At 50.5% G+C, this 16,788-nt stretch overlaps 1 protein-coding gene across 1 annotated transcript in view; it reads left to right on the plus strand.

Annotated features, from left to right (window-relative positions):
• Window positions 1-16,788, plus strand: part of LOC129813405 (microtubule cross-linking factor 1-like) — a 123,204-nt gene that overhangs the window by 80,769 nt on the left and 25,647 nt on the right. Inside the window, exon 12 of the mRNA XM_055865741.1 lies at window positions 13,065-13,147. Within this exon, the coding sequence (XP_055721716.1) occupies window positions 13,065-13,147 (83 nt within the window). The remainder of the gene's footprint in view (window positions 1-13,064; window positions 13,148-16,788) is intronic.

Consider the following 16,788-nt stretch of genomic DNA (forward strand, 5'->3'; position numbering starts at 1 on the left):
GGTCAACAGTAGTACACTATGGGGCCTGGTCAACAGTAGTACTATGGGCTCTGGTCAACAGTAGTACACTATGGGGCCTGGTCAACAGTAGTACTATGGGTTCTGGTCAACAGTAGTACACTATGGGCCCTGGTCAACAGTAGTGCACTATGGGCCCTGGTCAACAGTAGTGCACTATGGGGCCTGGTCATCAGTAGTGCACTATGGGTCCTGGTCAACAGTAGTACACTATGGGCCCTGGTCAACAGTAGTGCACTATGGGTCCTGGTCAACAGTAGTGCACTATGGGCCCTGGTCAACAGTAGTGCACTATGGGGCCTGGTCATCAGTAGTGCACTATGGGTCCTGGTCAACAGTAGTACACTATGGGTCCTGGTCATCAGTAGTGCACTATGGGTCCTGGTCAACAGTAGTGCACTATGGGCCCTGGTCAACAGTAGTGCACTATGGGTCCTGGTCATCAGTAGTGCACTATGGGTCCTGGTCAACAGTAGTACACTATGGGTCCTGGTCAACAGTAGTACCCTTTGGGTCCTGGTCAACAGTAGTACACTGTGGGTCCTGGTCAACAGTAGTACACTATGGGTCCTGGTCAACAGTAGTACACTATGGGGTCCTGGTCAACAGTAGTACTATGGGTCCTGGTCAACAGTAGTACTATGGGTTCTGGTCAACAGTAGTACACTATGGGGCCTGGTCAACAGTAGTACCCTATGGGTCCTGGTCAACAGTAGTACTATGGGTCCTGGTCAACAGTAGTACCCTATGGGTCCTGGTCAACAGTAGTACACTATGGGGTCCTGGTCAACAGTAGTACCCTGTGGGTCCTGGTCAACAGTAGTGCACTATGGGTCCTGGTCAACAGTAGTACACTATGGGTCCTGGTCAACAGTAGTACCCTGTGGGACCTGGTCAACAGTAGTACTATGGGTCCTGGTCAACAGTAGTACTATGGGTCCTGGTCAACAGTAGTACACTATGGGGCCTGGTCAACAGTAGTACTATGGGTTCTGGTCAACAGTAGTACACTATGGGGCCTGGTCAACAGTAGTACTATGGGTTCTGGTCAACAGTAGTACACTATGGGCCCTGGTCAACAGTAGTGCACTATGGGCCCTGGTCAACAGTAGTGCACTATGGGGCCTGGTCATCAGTAGTGCACTATGGGTCCTGGTCAACAGTAGTACACTATGGGCCCTGGTCAACAGTAGTGCACTATGGGTCCTGGTCAACAGTAGTGCACTATGGGCCCTGGTCAACAGTAGTGCACTATGGGGCCTGGTCATCAGTAGTGCACTATGGGTCCTGGTCAACAGTAGTACACTATGGGTCCTGGTCATCAGTAGTGCACTATGGGTCCTGGTCAACAGTAGTGCACTATGGGCCCTGGTCAACAGTAGTGCACTATGGGTCCTGGTCATCAGTAGTGCACTATGGGTCCTGGTCAACAGTAGTACACTAAGGGTCCTGGTCAACAGTAGTACCCTATGGGTCCTGGTCAACAGTAGTGCACTATGGGTCCTGGTCAACAGTAGTACCCTATGGGTCCTGGTCAACAGTAGTACACTATGGGGTCTGGTCAACAGTAGTGCACTATGGGTCCTGGTCAACAGTAGTACCCTATGGGTCCTGGTCAACAGTAGTGCACTATGGGTCCTGGTCAACAGTAGTACACTATGGGTCCTGGTCAACAGTAGTACCCTATGGGTCCTGGTCAACAGTAGTACACTATGGGTCCTGGTCAACAGTAGTACCCTATGGGTCCTGGTCAACAGTAGTGCACTATGGGTCCTGGTCAACAGTAGTACACTATGGGTCCTGGTCAACAGTAGTGCACTATGGGTCCTGGTCAACAGTAGTACACTATGGGTCCTGGTCAACAGTAGTACCCTATGGGTCCTGGTCAACAGTAGTGCACTATGGGTCCTGGTCAACAGTAGTGCACTATGGGTCCTGGTCAACAGTAGTACACTATGGGGTTCTGGTCAACAGTAGTACCCTATGGGTCCTGGTCAACAGTAGTGCACTATGGGTCCTGGTCAACAGTAGTGCACTATGGGGCCTGGTCAACAGTAGTACTATGGGGCCTGGTCAACAGTAGTGCACTATGGGTCCTGGTCAACAGTAGTGCACTATGGGGCCTGGTCAACAGTAGTACTATGGGGCCTGGTCAACAGTAGTACCCTATGGGTCCTGGTCAACAGTAGTACACTATGGGTCCTGGTCAACAGTAGTGCACTATGGGGCCTGGTCAACAGTAGTGCACTATGGGTCCTGGTCAACAGTAGTACTATGGGTCCTGGTCAACAGTAGTACCCTATGGGTCCTGGTCAACAGTAGTGCACTATGGGTCCTGGTCAACAGTAGTACCCTATGGGTCCTGGTCAACAGTAGTGCACTATGGGCCCTGGTCAACAGTAGTGCACTATGGGTCCTGGTCAACAGTAGTACACTATGGGGTCCTGGTCAACAGTAGTACTATGGGGCCTGGTCAACAGTAGTACTATGGGTCCTGGTCAACAGTAGTGCACTATGGGGCCTGGTCAACAGTAGTGCACTATGGGTCCTGGTCAACAGTAGTACCCTATGGGTCCTGGTCAACAGTAGTGCACTATGGGTCCTGGTCAACAGTAGTGCACTATGGGGCCTGGTCAACAGTAGTGCACTATGGGTCCTGGTCAACAGTAGTACCCTATGGGTCCTGGTCAACAGTAGTGCACTATGGGTCCTGGTCAACAGTAGTGCACTATGGTGCCTGGTCAACAGTAGTACACTATGGGGCCTGGTCATCAGTAGTGCACTATGGGTCCTGGTCAACAGTAGTGCACTATGGGTCCTGGTCCACAGTAGTATCCTATGGGTCCTGGTCAACAGTAGTGCACTATGGGTCCTGGTCAACAGTAGTGCACTATGGGTCCTGGTCAACAGTAGTGCACTATGGGGCCTGGTCAACAGTAGTACTATGGGTTCTGGTCAACAGTAGTACTATGGGTTCTGGTCAACAGTAGTGCACTGTGGGTCCTGGTCAACAGTAGTACACTATGGGGCCTGGTCAACAGTAGTACACTATGGGTCCTGGTCAACAGTAGTGCACTATGGGCCCTGGTCAACAGTAGTACTATGGGTTCTGGTCAACAGTAGTACTATGGGTTCTGGTCAACAGTAGTGCACTATGGGGCCTGGTCATCAGTAGTACCCTATGGGTCCTGGTTAACAGTAGTACCCTGTGGGTCCTGGTCAACAGTAGTACCCTATGGGTCCTGGTCAACAGTAGTACCCTATGGGTCCTGGTTAACAGTAGTACCCTGTGGGTCCTGGTCAACAGTAGTGCACTATGGGGCCTGGTCAACAGTAGTGCACTATGGGTCCTGGTCAACAGTAGTACCCTATGGGTCCTGGTCAACAGTAGTGCACTATGGGTCCTGGTCAACAGTAGTGCACTATGGGGCCTGGTCAACAGTAGTGCACTATGGGTCCTGGTCAACAGTAGTACCCTATGGGTCCTGGTCAACAGTAGTGCACTATGGGTCCTGGTCAACAGTAGTGCACTATGGTGCCTGGTCAACAGTAGTACACTATGGGGCCTGGTCATCAGTAGTGCACTATGGGTCCTGGTCAACAGTAGTGCACTATGGGTCCTGGTCAACAGTAGTACCCTATGGGTCCTGGTCAACAGTAGTGCACTATGGGTCCTGGTCAACAGTAGTGCACTATGGGTCCTGGTCAACAGTAGTGCACTATGGGGCCTGGTCAACAGTAGTACTATGGGTTCTGGTCAACAGTAGTACTATGGGTTCTGGTCAACAGTAGTGCACTGTGGGTCCTGGTCAACAGTAGTACACTATGGGGCCTGGTCAACAGTAGTACACTATGGGTCCTGGTCAACAGTAGTGCACTATGGGCCCTGGTCATCAGTAGTACACTATGGGGCCTGGTCAACAGTAGTACCCTATGGGGCCTGGTCAACAGTAGTGCACTATGGGTCCTGGTCAACAGTAGTACCCTATGGGTCCTGGTTAACAGTAGTGCACTATGGGGCCTGGTCAACAGTAGTACTATGGGTTCTGGTCAACAGTAGTACTATGGGTTCTGGTCAACAGTAGTGCACTATGGGGCCTGGTCATCAGTAGTACCCTATGGGTCCTGGTTAACAGTAGTACCCTGTGGGTCCTGGTCAACAGTAGTACCCTATGGGTCCTGGTCAACAGTAGTACCCTATGGGTCCTGGTTAACAGTAGTACCCTGTGGGTCCTGGTCAACAGTAGTGCACTATGGGTCCTGGTCAACAGTAGTGCACTATGGGTCCTGGTCAACAGTAGTGCACTATGGGTCCTGGTCAACAGTAGTACTATGGGTCCTGGTCAACAGTAGTGCACTGTGGGTCCTGGTCAACAGTAGTACACTATGGGTCCTGGTCAACAGTAGTACCCTATGGGTCCTGGTTAACAGTAGTACCCTGTGGGTCCTGGTCAACAGTAGTGCACTATGGGTCCTGGTCAACAGTAGTGCACTGTGGGTCCTGGTCAACAGTAGTACACTATGGGTCCTGGTCAACAGTAGTACCCTATGGGTCCTGGTTAACAGTAGTACCCTGTGGGTCCTGGTCAACAGTAGTGCACTATGGGTCCTGGTCAACAGTAGTGCACTATGGGTCCTGGTCAACAGTAGTGCACTATGGGTCCTGGTCAACAGTAGTACACTGTGGGTCCTGGTCAACAGTAGTACACTATGGGTCCTGGTCAACAGTAGTACACTATGGGGTCCTGGTCAACAGTAGTACTATGGGTCCTGGTCAACAGTAGTACTATGGGTTCTGGTCAACAGTAGTACACTATGGGGCCTGGTCAACAGTAGTACCCTATGGGTCCTGGTCAACAGTAGTACTATGGGTCCTGGTCAACAGTAGTACCCTATGGGTCCTGGTCAACAGTAGTACACTATGGGGTCCTGGTCAACAGTAGTACCCTGTGGGTCCTTGTCAACAGTAGTGCACTATGGGTCCTGGTCAACAGTAGTACACTATGGGTCCTGGTCAACAGTAGTACCCTGTGGGACCTGGTCAACAGTAGTACTATGGGTCCTGGTCAACAGTAGTACTATGGGTCCTGGTCAACAGTAGTACACTATGGGGCCTGGTCAACAGTAGTACTATGGGTTCTGGTCAACAGTAGTACACTATGGGGCCTGGTCAACAGTAGTACTATGGGTTCTGGTCAACAGTAGTACACTATGGGCCCTGGTCAACAGTAGTGCACTATGGGCCCTGGTCAACAGTAGTGCACTATGGGGCCTGGTCATCAGTAGTGCACTATGGGTCCTGGTCAACAGTAGTACACTATGGGCCCTGGTCAACAGTAGTGCACTATGGGTCCTGGTCAACAGTAGTGCACTATGGGCCCTGGTCAACAGTAGTGCACTATGGGGCCTGGTCATCAGTAGTGCACTATGGGTCCTGGTCAACAGTAGTACACTATGGGTCCTGGTCATCAGTAGTGCACTATGGGTCCTGGTCAACAGTAGTGCACTATGGGCCCTGGTCAACAGTAGTGCACTATGGGTCCTGGTCATCAGTAGTGCACTATGGGTCCTGGTCAACAGTAGTACCCTATGGGTCCTGGTCAACAGTAGTACCCTATGGGTCCTGGTCAACAGTAGTACACTATGGGGCCTGGTCAACAGTAGTACCCTATGGGTCCTGGTCAACAGTAGTACTATGGGTCCTGGTCAACAGTAGTACCCTATGGGTCCTGGTCAACAGTAGTACACTATGGGGTCCTGGTCAACAGTAGTACCCTGTGGGTCCTGGTCAACAGTAGTGCACTATGGGTCCTGGTCAACAGTAGTACACTATGGGTCCTGGTCAACAGTAGTACCCTGTGGGACCTGGTCAACAGTAGTACTATGGGTCCTGGTCAACAGTAGTACTATGGGTCCTGGTCAACAGTAGTACACTATGGGGCCTGGTCAACAGTAGTACTATGGGTTCTGGTCAACAGTAGTACACTATGGGGCCTGGTCAACAGTAGTACTATGGGTTCTGGTCAACAGTAGTACACTATGGGCCCTGGTCAACAGTAGTGCACTATGGGCCCTGGTCAACAGTAGTGCACTATGGGGCCTGGTCATCAGTAGTGCACTATGGGTCCTGGTCAACAGTAGTACACTATGGGCCCTGGTCAACAGTAGTGCACTATGGGTCCTGGTCAACAGTAGTGCACTATGGGCCCTGGTCAACAGTAGTGCACTATGGGGCCTGGTCATCAGTAGTGCACTATGGGTCCTGGTCAACAGTAGTACACTATGGGTCCTGGTCATCAGTAGTGCACTATGGGTCCTGGTCAACAGTAGTGCACTATGGGCCCTGGTCAACAGTAGTGCACTATGGGTCCTGGTCATCAGTAGTGCACTATGGGTCCTGGTCAACAGTAGTACACTATGGGTCCTGGTCAACAGTAGTACCCTATGGGTCCTGGTCAACAGTAGTGCACTATGGGTCCTGGTCAACAGTAGTACCCTATGGGTCCTGGTCAACAGTAGTACACTATGGGGTCTGGTCAACAGTAGTGCACTATGGGTCCTGGTCAACAGTAGTACCCTATGGGTCCTGGTCAACAGTAGTGCACTATGGGTCCTGGTCAACAGTAGTACACTATGGGTCCTGGTCAACAGTAGTACCCTATGGGTCCTGGTCAACAGTAGTACACTATGGGTCCTGGTCAACAGTAGTACCCTATGGGTCCTGGTCAACAGTAGTGCACTATGGGTCCTGGTCAACAGTAGTACACTATGGGTCCTGGTCAACAGTAGTGCACTATGGGTCCTGGTCAACAGTAGTGCACTATGGGTCCTGGTCAACAGTAGTACACTATGGGTCCTGGTCAACAGTAGTGCACTATGGGTCCTGGTCAACAGTAGTACCCTATGGGTCCTGGTCAACAGTAGTGCACTATGGGTCCTGGTCAACAGTAGTACACTATGGGTCCTGGTCAACAGTAGTGCACTATGGGTCCTGGTCAACAGTAGTGCACTATGGGTCCTGGTCAACAGTAGTGCACTATGGGTCCTGGTCAACAGTAGTGCACTATGGGTCCTGGTCAACAGTAGTGCACTATGGGTCCTGGTCAACAGTAGTGCACTATGGGTCCTGGTCAACAGTAGTGCACTATGGGTCCTGGTCAACAGTAGTACACTATGGGTCCTGGTCAACAGTAGTACCCTATGGGTCCTGGTCAACAGTAGTACCCTATGGGTCCTGGTCAACAGTAGTGCACTATGGGTCCTGGTCAACAGTAGTGCACTATGGGTCCTGGTCAACAGTAGTGCACTATGGGTCCTGGTCAACAGTAGTGCACTATGGGTCCTGGTCAACAGTAGTGCACTATGGGTCCTGGTCAACAGTAGTGCACTATGGGTCCTGGTCAACAGTAGTATTATGGGTTCTGGTCAACAGTAGTACTATGGGGTTCTGGTCAACAGTAGTGCACTATGGGTCCTGGTCAACAGTAGTGCACTATGGGTCCTGGTCAACAGTAGTGCACTATGGGTCCTGGTCAACAGTAGTGCACTATGGGTCCTGGTCAACAGTAGTGCACTATGGGTCCTGGTCAACAGTAGTGCACTATGGGTCCTGGTCAACAGTAGTGCACTATGGGTCCTGGTCAACAGTAGTGCACTATGGGTCCTGGTCAACAGTAGTGCACTATGGGTCCTGGTCAACAGTAGTGCACTATGGGCCCTGGTCAACAGTAGTGCACTATGGGTCCTGGTCAACAGTAGTCCTGGTCAACAGTAGTGCACTATGGGTCCTGGTCAACAGTAGTGCACTATGGGTCCTGGTCAACAGTAGTGCACTATGGGTCCTGGTCAACAGTAGTACCCTATGGGTCCTGGTCAACAGTAGTGCACTATGGGTCCTGGTCATCAGTAGTGCACTATGGGTCCTGGTCAACAGTAGTGCACTATGGGTCCTGGTCAACAGTAGTACCCTATGGGTCCTGGTCAACAGTAGTGCACTATGGGTCCTGGTCAACAGTAGTGCACTATGGGTCCTGGTCAACAGTAGTGCACTATGGGTCCTGGTCAACAGTAGTGCACTATGGGTCCTGGTCAACAGTAGTGCACTATGGGTCCTGGTCAACAGTAGTGCACTATGGGTCCTGGTCAACAGTAGTGCACTATGGGCCCTGGTCAACAGTAGTACCCTATGGGCCCTGGTCAACAGTAGTGCACTATGGGTCCTGGTCAACAGTAGTGCACTATGGGCCCTGGTCAACAGTAGTGCACTATGGGTCCTGGTCAACAGTAGTGCACTATGGGTCCTGGTCAACAGTAGTACCCTATGGGCCCTGGTCAACAGTAGTGCACTATGGGTCCTGGTCATCAGTAGTGCACTATGGGTCCTGGTCAACAGTAGTACAATATGGGTCCTGGTCAACAGTAGTGCACTATGGGTCCTGGTCAACAGTAGTACCCTATGGGTCCTGGTCAACAGTAGTGCACTATGGGTCCTGGTCAACAGTAGTACACTATGGGTCCTGGTCAACAGTAGTGCACTATGGGTCCTGGTCAACAGTAGTGCACTATGGGTCCTGGTCAACAGTAGTGCACTATGGGTCCTGGTCAACAGTAGTGCACTATGGGTCCTGGTCAACAGTAGTACCCTATGGGTCCTGGTCAACAGTAGTGCACTATGGGTCCTGGTCAACAGTAGTACACTATGGGTCCTGGTCAACAGTAGTGCACTATGGGTCCTGGTCAACAGTAGTGCACTATGGGTCCTGGTCAACAGTAGTGCACTATGGGTCCTGGTCAACAGTAGTGCACTATGGGTCCTGGTCAACAGTAGTGCACTATGGGTCCTGGTCAACAGTAGTGCACTATGGGTCCTGGTCAACAGTAGTGCACTATGGGTCCTGGTCAACAGTAGTACACTATGGGTCCTGGTCAACAGTAGTACCCTATGGGTCCTGGTCAACAGTAGTACCCTATGGGTCCTGGTCAACAGTAGTACCCTATGGGTCCTGGTCAACAGTAGTGCACTATGGGTCCTGGTCAACAGTAGTGCACTATGGGTCCTGGTCAACAGTAGTGCACTATGGGTCCTGGTCAACAGTAGTGCACTATGGGTCCTGGTCAACAGTAGTGCACTATGGGTCCTGGTCAACAGTAGTATTATGGGTTCTGGTCAACAGTAGTACTATGGGGTTCTGGTCAACAGTAGTGCACTATGGGTCCTGGTCAACAGTAGTGCACTATGGGTCCTGGTCAACAGTAGTGCACTATGGGTCCTGGTCAACAGTAGTGCACTATGGGTCCTGGTCAACAGTAGTGCACTATGGGTCCTGGTCAACAGTAGTGCACTATGGGTCCTGGTCAACAGTAGTGCACTATGGGTCCTGGTCAACAGTAGTGCACTATGGGTCCTGGTCAACAGTAGTGCACTATGGGTCCTGGTCAACAGTAGTGCACTATGGGTCCTGGTCAACAGTAGTGCACTATGGGTCCTGGTCAACAGTAGTCCTGGTCAACAGTAGTGCACTATGGGTCCTGGTCAACAGTAGTGCACTATGGGTCCTGGTCAACAGTAGTGCACTATGGGTCCTGGTCAACAGTAGTACCCTATGGGTCCTGGTCAACAGTAGTGCACTATGGGTCCTGGTCATCAGTAGTGCACTATGGGTCCTGGTCAACAGTAGTGCACTATGGGTCCTGGTCAACAGTAGTACCCTATGGGTCCTGGTCAACAGTAGTGCACTATGGGTCCTGGTCAACAGTAGTGCACTATGGGTCCTGGTCAACAGTAGTGCACTATGGGTCCTGGTCAACAGTAGTGCACTATGGGTCCTGGTCAACAGTAGTGCACTATGGGTCCTGGTCAACAGTAGTGCACTATGGGTCCTGGTCAACAGTAGTGCACTATGGGCCCTGGTCAACAGTAGTACCCTATGGGCCCTGGTCAACAGTAGTGCACTATGGGTCCTGGTCAACAGTAGTGCACTATGGGCCCTGGTCAACAGTAGTGCACTATGGGTCCTGGTCAACAGTAGTGCACTATGGGTCCTGGTCAACAGTAGTACCCTATGGGCCCTGGTCAACAGTAGTGCACTATGGGTCCTGGTCATCAGTAGTGCACTATGGGTCCTGGTCAACAGTAGTGCACTATGGGTCCTGGTCAACAGTAGTGCACTATGGGTCCTGGTCAACAGTAGTGCACTATGGGTCCTGGTCAACAGTAGTGCACTATGGGTCCTGGTCAACAGTAGTGCACTATGGGTCCTGGTCAACAGTAGTGCACTATGGGTCCTGGTCAACAGTAGTGCACTATGGGTCCTGGTCAACAGTAGTGCACTATGGGTCCTGGTCAACAGTAGTGCACTATGGGTCCTGGTCAACAGTAGTGCACTATGGGTCCTGGTCAACAGTAGTCCTGGTCAACAGTAGTGCACTATGGGTCCTGGTCAACAGTAGTGCACTATGGGTCCTGGTCAACAGTAGTGCACTATGGGTCCTGGTCAACAGTAGTACCCTATGGGTCCTGGTCAACAGTAGTGCACTATGGGTCCTGGTCATCAGTAGTGCACTATGGGTCCTGGTCAACAGTAGTGCACTATGGGTCCTGGTCAACAGTAGTACCCTATGGGTCCTGGTCAACAGTAGTGCACTATGGGTCCTGGTCAACAGTAGTGCACTATGGGTCCTGGTCAACAGTAGTGCACTATGGGTCCTGGTCAACAGTAGTGCACTATGGGTCCTGGTCAACAGTAGTGCACTATGGGTCCTGGTCAACAGTAGTGCACTATGGGTCCTGGTCAACAGTAGTGCACTATGGGCCCTGGTCAACAGTAGTACCCTATGGGCCCTGGTCAACAGTAGTGCACTATGGGTCCTGGTCAACAGTAGTGCACTATGGGCCCTGGTCAACAGTAGTGCACTATGGGTCCTGGTCAACAGTAGTGCACTATGGGTCCTGGTCAACAGTAGTACCCTATGGGCCCTGGTCAACAGTAGTGCACTATGGGTCCTGGTCATCAGTAGTGCACTATGGGTCCTGGTCAACAGTAGTGCACTATGGGTCCTGGTCAACAGTAGTGCACTATGGGTCCTGGTCAACAGTAGTGCACTATGGGTCCTGGTCAACAGTAGTGCACTATGGGTCCTGGTCAACAGTAGTGCACTATGGGTCCTGGTCAACAGTAGTACCCTATGGGTCCTGGTCAACAGTAGTGCACTATGGGTCCTGGTCATCAGTAGTGCACTATGGGTCCTGGTCAACAGTAGTGCACTATGGGTCCTGGTCAACAGTAGTACCCTATGGGTCCTGGTCAACAGTAGTGCACTATGGGTCCTGGTCAACAGTAGTGCACTATGGGTCCTGGTCAACAGTAGTGCACTATGGGTCCTGGTCAACAGTAGTGCACTATGGGTCCTGGTCAACAGTAGTGCACTATGGGTCCTGGTCAACAGTAGTGCACTATGGGTCCTGGTCAACAGTAGTGCACTATGGGTCCTGGTCAACAGTAGTGCACTATGGGTCCTGGTCAACAGTAGTGCACTATGGGTCCTGGTCAACAGTAGTGCACTATGGGTCCTGGTCAACAGTAGTGCACTATGGGTCCTGGTCAACAGTAGTGCACTATGGGTCCTGGTCAACAGTAGTGCACTATGGGTCCTGGTCAACAGTAGTGCACTATGGGTCCTGGTCAACAGTAGTGCACTATGGGTCCTGGTCAACAGTAGTGCACTATGGGTCCTGGTCAACAGTAGTGCACTATGGGTCCTGGTCAACAGTAGTGCACTATGGGTCCTGGTCAACAGTAGTGCACTATGGGTCCTGGTCAACAGTAGTGCACTATGGGTCCTGGTCAACAGTAGTGCACTATGGGTCCTGGTCAACAGTAGTGCACTATGGGTCCTGGTCAACAGTAGTGCACTATGGGTCCTGGTCAACAGTAGTGCACTATGGGTCCTGGTCAACAGTAGTGCACTATGGGTCCTGGTCAACAGTAGTGCACTATGGGTCCTGGTCAACAGTAGTGCACTATGGGTCCTGGTCAACAGTAGTGCACTATGGGTCCTGGTCAACAGTAGTGCACTATGGGTCCTGGTCAACAGTAGTACCCTATGGGCCCTGGTCAACAGTAGTGCACTATGGGTCCTGGTCAACAGTAGTGCACTATGGGTCCTGGTCAACAGTAGTGCACTATGGGTCCTGGTCAACAGTAGTGCACTATGGGTCCTGGTCAACAGTAGTGCACTATGGGTCCTGGTCAACAGTAGTGCACTATGGGTCCTGGTCAACAGTAGTGCACTATGGGTCCTGGTCAACAGTAGTGCACTATGGGTCCTGGTCAACAGTAGTGCACTATGGGTCCTGGTCAACAGTAGTGCACTATGGGTCCTGGTCAACAGTAGTGCACTATGGGTCCTGGTCAACAGTAGTACCCTATGGGTCCTGGTCAACAGTAGTGCACTATGGGTCCTGGTCAACAGTAGTGCACTATGGGTCCTGGTCAACAGTAGTGCACTATGGGTCCTGGTCAACAGTAGTGCACTATGGGTCCTGGTCAACAGTAGTGCACTATGGGTCCTGGTCAACAGTAGTGCACTATGGGTCCTGGTCAACAGTAGTGCACTATGGGTCCTGTTCAACAGTAGTGCACTATGGGTCCTGGTCAACAGTAGTGCACTATGGGTCCTGGTCAACAGTAGTGCACTATGGGTCCTGGTCAACAGTAGTACCCTATGGGTCCTGGTCAACAGTAGTGCACTATGGGTCCTGGTCATCAGTAGTGCACTATGGGTCCTGGTCAACAGTAGTGCACTATGGGTCCTGGTCAACAGTAGTACCCTATGGGTCCTGGTCAACAGTAGTGCACTATGGGTCCTGGTCAACAGTAGTGCACTATGGGTCCTGGTCAACAGTAGTGCATTATGGGTCATTTGGGACGTATCCCAGGAATGACAAATGTGGGAGTGTTTTCAGACCTGAAAGGGTTCTTCAATTCTTGCCCAGTGCAGGTTTTTATTCCAGCCCGGCACTAAGATGTCTGTGTATGTTGTTTCAGGCTCTGAATGAGATCCCAGACATAGAGGACCCAATATACCAGGAGGAGGAGGAGGAAGAGATGGGCTGTGGCAGTCTGCTCAGGTAAGGTGGTTTACCTGTTCACATACCTGGAAATACTGTGTAAATGTCATAGACCTATAGGTCATATTTTCACTTATCTAGACATGCCCTCATTGTAATGGTATTATATATAACATATTTTAACATATTTTATGTTATTGTTAGTGGAAGTATTGTCAATAGAGTACCTGGGTAAATAAAGGTAGTAGAATTATTATTATTTATTTATTATTTATTATTATTATATTATTATTATCGATTTACCTAGACTACCATTCTACTGGTTACAACAGCTATGCTTCACCTAGACTACCATTCTACTGGTTACAACAGCTATGCTTCACCTAGACTACCATTATACTGGTTACAACAGCTATGCTTCACCTAGACTACCATTCTACTGGTTACAACAGCTATCAAATCAAATCAAATCAAATCACATTTTATTAGTCACATACACATGGTTAGCAGATGTTAATGCGAGTGTAGCGAAATGCTTGTGCTTCTAGTTCCGACAATGCAGTAATAACCAACAAGTAATCTAACCTAACAATTCCACAACTACTACCTTATACACACACAAGTGTAAAGGGATAAAGAATATGTACATAAAGATATATGAATGAGTGGTGGTACAGAACGGCATAGGCAAGATGCAGTAGATGGTATAGAGTACGGTATATACATATGAGATGAGTACTGTAGGGTATGTAAACATAAAGTGGCATAGTTTAAAGTGGCTAGTGGTACATGTATTACATAAAGATGGCAAGATGCAGTAGATGATATAGAGTACAGTATATACATATGAGATGGGTAATGTAGGGTATGTAAACATTATATTAAGTGGCATTGTTTAAAGTGGCTAGTGGTACATTTTTACATAATTTCCATCAATTCCCATTTTTAAAGTGGCTGGAGTTGAGTCAGTATGTTGGCAGCGGCCGCTAAATGTTAGTGGTGGCTGTTTAACAGTCTGATGGCCTTGAGATAGAAGCTGTTTTTCAGTCTCTCGGTCCCTGCTTTGATGCACCTGTACTGACCTCGCCTTCTGGATGATAGCGGGGTGAACAGGCAGTGGCTTGGGTGGATGTTGTCCTTGATGATCTTTATGGCCTTCCTGTGACATCGGGTGGTGTAGGTGTCCTGGAGGGCAGGTAGTTTGCCCCCGGTGATGCGTTCTGCAGACCTCACTACCCTCTGGAGAGCCTTACGGTTGTGGGCGGAGCAGTTGCCGTACCAGGCGGTGATACAGCCCGACAGGATGCTCTCGATTGTGCATCTGTAGAAGTTTGTGAGTGCTTTTGGTGACAAGCCAAATTTCTTCAGCCTCCTGAGGTTGAAGAGGCGCTGCTGCGCCTTCTTCACGACGCTGTCTGTGTGGGTGGACCAATGTCCGTGTACACCGAGGAACTTAAAACTTTCCACCTTCTCCACTACTGACCCGTCGATGTGGATAGGGGGGTGCTCCCTCTGCTGTTTCCTGAAGTCCACAATCATCTCCTTTGTTTTGTTGACGTTGAGTGTGAGGTTATTTTCCTGACACCACACTCCGAGGGCCCTCACCTCCTCCCTGTAGGCCGTCTCGTCGTTGTTGGTAATCAAGCCTACCACTGTAGTGTCATCCGCAAACTTGATGATTGAGTTGGAGGCGTGCATGGCCACGCAGTCGTGGGTGAACAGGGAGTACAGGAGAGGGCTCAGAACGCACCCTTGTGGGGCCCCAGTGTTGAGGATCAGCGGGGTGGAGATGTTGTTACCTACCCTCACCACCTGGGGGCGGCCTGTCAGGAAGTCCAGGACCCAGTTGCACAGGGCGGGGTCGAGACCCAGGGTCTCGAGCTTGATGACGAGTTTGGAGGGTACTATGGTGTTAAATGCTGAGCTGTAATCGATGAACAGCATTCTCACATGGGTATTCCTCTTGTCCAGATGGGTTAGGGCAGTGTGCAGTGTGGTTGCGATTGCGTCGTCTGTGGACCTATTGGGTCGGTAAGCAAATTGGAGTGGGTCTAGGGTGTCCGGTAGGGTGGAGGTGATATGGTCCTTGACTAGTCTCTCAAAGCACTTCATGATGACGGAAGTGAGTGCTACGGGGCGGTAGTCGTTTAGCTCAGTTACCTTAGCTTTCTTGGGAACAGGAACAATGGTGGCCCTCTTGAAGCATGTGGGAACAGCAGACTGGGATAAGGATTGATTGAATATGTCCGTAAACACACCAGCCAGCTGGTCTGCGCATGCTCTGAGGACGCGGCTGGGAATGCCGTCTGGGCCTGCAGCCTTGCGAGGGTTAACACGTTTAAATGTTTTACTCACCTCGGCTGCAGTGAAGGAGAGCCCGCAGGTTTTGGTAGGGGGCCGTGTCAGTGGCACTGTATTGTCCTCAAAGCGGGCAAAAAAGTTGTTTAGCCTGTCTGGGAGCAAGACATCCTGGTCCGCGACGGGGCTGGTTTTCTTTTTGTAATCCGTGATTGACTGTAGACCCTGCCACATACCTCTTGTGTCTGAGCTGTTGAATTGCGACTCGATTTTGTCTCTGTACTGGGACTTAGCCTGTTTGATTGCCTTGCGGAGAGAATAGCTACACTGTTTGTATTCGGTCATGCTTCCGGTCACCTTGCCCTGGTTAAAAGCAGTGGTTCGCGCTTTCAGTTTCACGCGAATGCTGCCGTCAATCCACGGTTTCTGGTTTGGGAATGTTTTAATCGTTGCTGTGGGTACGACATCGTCAATGCACTTCCTAATGAACTCGCTCACCGAATCAGCATATTCGTCAATATTGTTGTTGGACGCAATGCGGAACATATTCCAATCCGCGTGATCGAAGCAGTCTTGAAGCGTGGAATCAGATTGGTCGGACCAGCGTTGAACAGACCTGAGCGCGGGAGCTTGTTGTTTTAGTTTCTGTTTGTAGGCTGGAATCAACAAAATGGAGTCGTGGTCAGCTTTTCCGAAAGGGGGGCGGGGGAGGGCCTTATATGCGTCGCGGAAATTAGTATAACAATGATCTAGGGTTTTTCCAGCCCTGGTAGCACAATCGATATGCTGATAGAATTTAGGGAGTTTTGTTTTTAGATTAGCCTTGTTAAAATCCCCAGCTACGATGAATGCAGCCTCAGGGTGTGTGGTTTCCAGTTTACAAAGAGTCAGATAAAGTTCGTTCAGGGATATCGATGTGTCTGCTTGGGGGGGAATATATACGGCTGTGATTATGATCGAGGAGAATTCCCTTGGTAGATAATGCGGTCGACATTTGATTGTGAGGAGTTCTAGATCAGGTGAACAGAATGACTTGAGTTCCTGTGTGTTGTTATGATGATCACACCACGTCTCGTTAATCATAAGGCATACCCCCCCGCCCCTCTTCTTACCAGAAAGATGTTTGTTTCTGTCGGCGCGATGCATGAAGAAACCAGCTGGCTGCACCGACTCCGTTAGCGTCTCTTGAGTTAGCCATGTTTCCGTGAAGCAGAGCACGTTGCAATCCCTGATGTCTCTCTGGAATGCTACCCGTGCTCGGATTTCATCAACCTTATTGTCAAGAGACTGGACATTGGCGAGTAGTATGCTAGGGAGTGGAGCGCGATGTGCCCGTCTCCGAAGCCTGACCAGGAGACCGCCTCGTTTGCCCCTTTTACGGCGTCGCACAGGGTCGCCGGCTG

Source organism: Salvelinus fontinalis, chromosome 16, assembly GCF_029448725.1.
Source record: "Salvelinus fontinalis isolate EN_2023a chromosome 16, ASM2944872v1, whole genome shotgun sequence".
Classification (NCBI taxonomy): Eukaryota; Metazoa; Chordata; class Actinopteri; order Salmoniformes; family Salmonidae; genus Salvelinus; species Salvelinus fontinalis.